General features: G+C 16.3%; 1 protein-coding gene across 1 annotated transcript; it reads left to right on the plus strand.

Moving 5' to 3' along the window:
* Positions 1 to 431: 431 nt before the first annotated feature.
* Positions 432 to 3,120, plus strand: LOC102676791 (elongation of very long chain fatty acids protein 6-like). Its single transcript, XM_006620979.2, has 2 exons — positions 432 to 834; positions 2,563 to 3,120. The coding sequence occupies exons 1-2, from the start codon at positions 506 to 508 to the stop codon at positions 3,101 to 3,103; spliced, it is 870 nt and encodes a 289-aa protein (XP_006621042.1). The 5' UTR covers positions 432 to 505; the 3' UTR covers positions 3,104 to 3,120.
* The last annotated feature ends 4,251 nt before the right edge of the window (positions 3,121 to 7,371 follow it).

The following is a 7,371-nucleotide window of genomic DNA, read 5'->3' on the forward strand; positions in this document are numbered from 1 at the left end:
TTATTTTATTTAAAAATTTTTTTACTGTTTATTTATTTTTTATTATATTTAATTGTTTTTTTTTTAATTTAAAAAAAATTTTAAGATATAAGTCAATATTATTATTTTATACGATCATTTGTAAAATCAAGTTATTGTTAGATTTTATAATCTTTCAGTTGATTGAAAATTATTTGATATTATTATAACAATGAAAAAAAATGCTAGCTATGTACAATTATCACAATCTTTGATGGATATTTTATCTTCAAATTTTTTGTATTAATACTTTAAAGACAATGATTTCATATATACATATTTATACTAATTAAGAATAATTTCTTAACATTTCATTAAGAAAATTTCAAAATTTCAAAATTATTAAATTTTTATTTCCTGAATTTTTAAATAAAATTCTTAACAAGAATTTTTTTGTTTTTCCTTCCAGATTAATTCCGCATCAAAAATAAAGAAAGTTTTTTTTTCTTAATTTATAAGCTAACAGATAACAAGAAGATATATCAAAATGAAGAATCTATCTTATACTGAAGTGGTTACTACACCTAATTATTTATATGTTTTTAACTTCGAGAAAAATTTCGTTTATATAGAAACTAAAAGATGGATGCAAAATAATTTGACGAATAGTATTTATTATTGTATTATTTATGTTATTCTAGTCTTTGGTGGTAAATATTACATGTCAAAAAGACAAAGATTTAATCTCAGAGGTGCACTTATATTGTGGAGTTCATTGCTTTCATTGTTCTCTATTATTGGGCTGTCTAGAACATTACCAGAAATGATTCATATATTAACACATCACGGTTTCTATCATAGTGTTTGTATACCTAGGTAAGTATTATTATTATATATAAATATTATTTATATTTTTTTACTATTTTTAAAATATTTTTGATTGAATATGAATAAACTGCAGATTTTTATGCAACTAAAACAAAATCAGATATTCAACTAATATATGAAATATATATATATATTTATTTACCAAAATAAATATCATTATTTAAAAGTATCAATAATTTTATTAGATTTAATTATATTAAATTGTAATATTATATGATTTTTTAATAAATTAATTATTGTTTATTAATTTCTGAAAAAATTGATCTGAAAAAGAAATTGTTTAGACAAATATGTTTTCTCAATACATTTAAATACTCCCATTCTTATTTTTATAAATAAATTATTCAGAATTTTTCAATATTATATTATATTATATATCACAATTAAAAGTTTTATTCAGAATAAGTTTAATTTTTATTTTAATATTCAATCTTGTTTATAATATTCAATTCATATAAATAAATTTATTTATATAAATAAATCAAAGAAAAATATAACATATTCATTTATAAAAATTATTTATTGTAATATTATACATATATAAAATATACATAACATAAAAAAAATATATTTACATAAAAATCCACAATTTAATAATAAAATTTGAAAATTATTAATTAATTATTAATTAAGATCAAACTTCAAGGCGTTATGTAAAAACATTAAGAAAGAGTTTATTTAAGTTTTTCATATTTTTAATTCCAAAGTGATTTAAAAGCAAATATCGATAGAATATAATAGAGTAATTATATTTGCTATTATAAATGAAAAATATGCATTTTTAACATTTTTAATTGAATAATATTAAACATAGACAGAAACCATCTACGATTTTTGCACGATATATATTCTTAGTCTATATATCATCTTCCGCTCGTTGTAAAATATATTGATACTTACTTTTTCCATCTATTTTCTGTCAGTATGTCAGGAATTGCTATGCAAGTTAAAATATAATAATAAATAATTTCTAAAAAAATTTTTAAATAAGAAAAATATAATTTTTTTTCCTATAAATAAATATAAATTTTTCATATAAATTTCCTATAAATGGTGAAAGAAAGAATTCGAAAAATTCTTTTTTTCTTTAATCTTTCTCTACAGTTAAACATTAGTTTTATAGATAAACTAATTGAAGGAAAATTATAATCTTAAAAAATTAAAATTTAGTTAGTTTGTCAATTAATCATCACAGAATTAAAAATAATTAAAAGTAAATCAATCGAGAAAATTTAATAAATGATCCAATAAAAAATTAATAAAAAGTCAAGTAGTCATTATTGAAACTTATGATATAAATAATCAAATAGTTCCAAAATAATATACGATTCTTCGAATATCAATTATTAATTTAAGATTTCATATAATAACGATTATAACGAAGAAAGTACCAATATTTTAAAATTAAGTGTTAATATTGTAAAATTAAATGTTTATATTAAAAATAAAGAATAATTTTTGAACACTTGCTCATAAATATTTTAACATAATAATATTCATTTACCAATTTATTCTTTAAGTTATTAATATTAATATTAAATAATAATCTTTTAAATCAATATAAAATAATTGTTTTTTGAATATTGTGCTATTTATATATCATATTTGAAAAAATATTATAATATTATTATTATTATTATTTATATAATATTATTATTATATTTATTATATTTATAATAATGAAAGGAAAAATAAAAACATAATTATTTTTTGCAGCTTTATTGAACAGGATGTGGTATCTGGTTTTTGGTCATGGATGTTTGCTCTATCAAAACTTCTGGAATTTGGAGACACAATCTTTATAGTGTTACGAAAGCAGGAATTAATTTTCTTGCATTGGTATCATCACATAACAGTTCTTGTTTACGCGTGGTTCTCATATGCAAACAATATTGCATCCGCGAGATGGTTTATGGTGTTAAATTATTTTGTACATTCCATAATGTATAGTTATTATGCTCTGAAAGCAATGAGATACAAAACACCAGTATTCATTCCAATGTTAATTACCATTTTACAGATAACTCAAATGATTTTAGGTTGCATCATAAGTATTGTGAGTTATCATTATTTGGAAAGCCACAAAGAATGTAAAAATTTGCGTATACATATGATTTTTAGTATACTTATGTATCTTAGTTATTTCATTCTTTTTTGCAAATTCTTTTACAAATCTTATATTGACAAAAATGGTAAATTCCAAAAGAAAATTACTATAAACGGAACAATGGATCATAAAAAGTTTAAAGCTAACTGAAACACATCAAAATTTTTTCAAAAAACTCATTCCAATTATATTTTCTTTTAAGAATCTTTTTTAAAATCATGAAATTATTCTGAAGAAATAACTTAAAAAAATTTATTCCAAAATCGTTATTAATTGATATGATAAAAAAATTAAATCATAAAACTGTGAAATGAAATTGCAAAATAGAATAAAAATTGCTTAACTTTTGCAATATTGAATTACTTTAATAGTATAATATTTATATGATATAAATTTTATGATTAATGTTATTATATAATGTTATATTAAAATGATTAAATGTTATTTTTATTATTGTTATTATTATTAGTTTATTATTGAAGTTATAATATTTAATAGTAATAAACATATTAACAATATAATTTATTTCATTTATTTATTTATTTAAATAATTATTAGTATATAAGTTTTATTTGAAAAATAGTTATCAATTTGATAAGATATTTTTTTTGTTGCATCTGCACTATTATTTATATAGTTCGTAAACAATTTTCAAAATTGTGTACGAACTATGAATTTGTCAATAAAATAAATGTTTCAATAATGAATACAATAAATAATAAACAGTGCGAATAATACATATTTCATGTTCAATATATGCAAATGTGAATAAAAACAACAGAAATAAATTTTTATTCAAATAAGTAATTATTCAAATAAAATTCCATAATATTATTTTATATATGATATATAATACATTATATCATATCATATAAAATATAATATAAAATATATTATATAATATTATAGAATAAAAATTTTTTTTAAATATTCTAAACATTTTATAATTCTATTTTATAATAATTTTATAATAATTTTTAATAATTATAATACATGTATATGTACAATATAAATTATTTTAATATTTACATACTATTTCATTTATTTTTTATTGTTTTGTATTTAGATATTTATTATTTCATTTTAATGAAAAAATATGAAATAATACAATAATTATTATTGTAATTTTAATCATTATATATTATTATAACAATTTTTTTTTATTGCGTGAATTTTCTATTTTCTTTTTCTCTTTTTCTTTATTATCTTAAATGTCTAATTTATTGTAATCCAATACATTTTTAAAGATTCATTTTCTAAATATTTATCTGCAGAAAATCACATCAAAAACATTTTACACTTTTTATTTGAAATAAAGAAGCAACAAAAAAAAAAACAAATTATTACTTCAAATTAACTTACATAAAAATCTATATGTATAGCTAAATTTTAAAACTTATTTAAAAAATAAGTAATATGTATTCATTTCCAAATTTTAATTTTTCAAGCCTTCTTTTTATTTTTCCAAATTAATTTAATAAATTCTTGAATACCCTAATACCTGTTATAAGCCACATGCTATTAAATAAATAGAATAAATATAATAGAAATAATAAAATTCGTAGTTTAAAATAAAATTTTTATACTTTCAATCGATTTTAAAAAAATTGTAATATGTTATATTACTATAATTGCAAAATATAATTCTAAATTGAAAAATTCTAATCTATTGAATGTTTCAAAATAATTATAAAAATGAAATTACATGAGACAACAAATAAATAATAATAATAATAATTGCAATAAATTGTAATTAAAAAAATTATTAAAAAAATAAAAAATAATTGTAATAGTTTTTATTTAATTTATAAATATATAAATATATAAAAAAAGAAATATTAAATATTATATATAATATATTATATAATCTAAAATATATATATATTATATATTATATATTATATATTATTATATATTATTTTAGATTATATAATATATTATAATATATTACATATACTATATATTAAAAAATATAAAGTTAATTTTTTTTATTTTTTTACTATGATATTTTTCTTAAGATATCATTATTAATGGATAAAAGTTTGCAATTGTACAATTTTAATTTTAAAAATTCTATAGTAGAATCTTTCATAGAATCTTTTTATATCTTTAATAAAATCTCTTTAAGTAACCTTTCATTTCGAAATGAAAAAAAAAATAATGGTATATAAATTAAAAATAAAATTTTAAGAATATTTTGACGAATTTTAATGTCTCCAATTTTTATAAGAATATATAAAAATATCACATCATCATTGAAAATTTAGTATCTAAAAAGAATAAAATATCTATAAATTTTTAGCAATAGAACAATAATCAAATTTTTAATACTAAGAATTATCGAACTAATAAAAAAACTAAAAAAATATAAAATTTTTAATAACAAAATTGTTATAATACATAAACGATATAATCTTATTTATTATTTATTTATTATATTTATAGATGTGGAAATATTTTTTTTATATTGGATTTAAAAGAAATAATCAATCAAAGTTTTATTTTCTTTGCATATCAATTTTATATTTTCTAATTTTCCCTTATGTACTAAGATATAATATTAATATAATATAATATAATATTATGTATTAAGATATAATAATTTAGAAATTTCTAAATATATTTAGAAATGCAAATTAAAATAATATTTTTAACGTTTGATATTTAAAAATCAATTAAACAAAAAAAAAATAATAAATATTATACTTTTGTTAATCATTCAAATATTACTTTTGTTGATATAATATAATCAATAAAATATAATAATGAAAAACAATATAATAAAATGTAATATATGAACATAATAAAATGTATATATTTTTTTTCTTTTTTTTCATTCTTTAAAAGATATTTTATTATATTATGAAGATATTCTATATAGATCTTGTATATACATACATTTATGTACATATATTATATTTAATTAAATCATTATTATTTATTCTTCTTATTGAACATTTTTGAACATTTTTTTTATATCTTTTATTTGTTATAAAATATTAAAATCCGTGTGTCCAGATAAAATAAACAGTTTGTACATTGATTATATTATATATTCCTTAGTTAGACAATATACAATATTTATCTAATATAAATTTAAATTACTTAAACATAAACTTTAACTGATATATTTATATATAAATTTCTTTCTCTTTGTTTTGAATATAATTGTCCTCCAAAAGTATCTTGTAAAAAAACTATACATATATTCTATACACGTATATGAATATATTGTAAGATAAAAAATAAATATAGGATAAATTTTAATGTTAAATCTAAATTATTTTACACACACAAATTAAATAAATCATTTTGAATTTATAATATTTAAACACAGCATAATATTTTATAATATTAAGTTTTCTATTATTTAATATTAAGTTTTCATTAGCACATAAAAATTATTTATTATCATATTATTTTAATATAATAAATAATGTTCAAATTCGATTGTTTTATTTAAAAAATTTTTTATTATTTATTTCTATGTGGTTTTTTTTGTTGAGATATAAACAAAATTTTAAGATATTAGTCAATTACTATTATTATATAATATGATCATTTTATAAAATCAAATTATTTTAAGATTTTAATATGCTCTTTCAGTCAAATGAAATGGTAAGAATTTTGAAATTAATATTTATTATTATAATGTAGAAAAAACTTGATGCTATTATGTTACTATGTACAATTAACATAATGTTTGATGGATATTCAATGTGTATATATGTGTATATGGCATTATTATATTTAAAATTTTAATATAAAAAATATGTATATATATGTATACATATCTGTATTAATTAATAATATAATTGTTTAATACTATATTAGATTGAAAATTTAAGGTATATAAGAAAGTTCATATTTTAAACTTTGTTAAAAACTTTTTATCTTCTGAATTTTCAAAAGAAATTCTTAATAAGATTTATTTTTGTTTTTCCTTCCAGATTAATTGATATCAAAAATAGTAAAGCATTTGTTTCTTAATTTTTAAACTAATAGATAGCAAAAAAGTATATCAAAATGAAGAATCTATTTTATATTGAAATAATTACCTAATTATTCATTTGTTTTTAACTTCGAGAAAAATTTGGTTCATATGGAAAACAGAACATGAATGCAAAATAATTTGATAAATAATTATTATTATATTATTTACGTTATCATAATCTTTAATAAGAAGTATTACATGTAAAAGAGACTTATACTATGGAATTCATTGTTTTTACTGTTTTCCATTATTGGACTATTTAGAACATTATGAACTATTAGACTATTGGACTATTAGAACAGAAATGATTCATATATTAACGTATCACAATTTTTATCAATATTTGTATACCTAGGTAAATAGGTTATTTATATTTTTTTATTATTTTTAAAATATTTTTGATTGAATATGAATAGATTTTTTT

The sequence above is a fragment of the Apis dorsata genome, unplaced genomic scaffold (assembly GCF_000469605.1).
Source record: "Apis dorsata unplaced genomic scaffold, Apis dorsata 1.3 scaffold_575, whole genome shotgun sequence".
Taxonomy (NCBI): domain Eukaryota; kingdom Metazoa; phylum Arthropoda; class Insecta; order Hymenoptera; family Apidae; genus Apis; species Apis dorsata.

Bases quoted from the DNA above. Each gene is read 5' to 3' on its own strand.
- LOC102676791 (XM_006620979.2), top strand. From the start codon at position 506: ATGAAGAATCTATCTTATACTGAAGTGGTTACTACACCTAATTATTTA. The intron at 835-2,562 runs GTAAGTATTATT...TATTTTTTGCAG, and splicing joins CATAGTGTTTGTATACCTAG to CTTTATTGAACAGGATGTGG.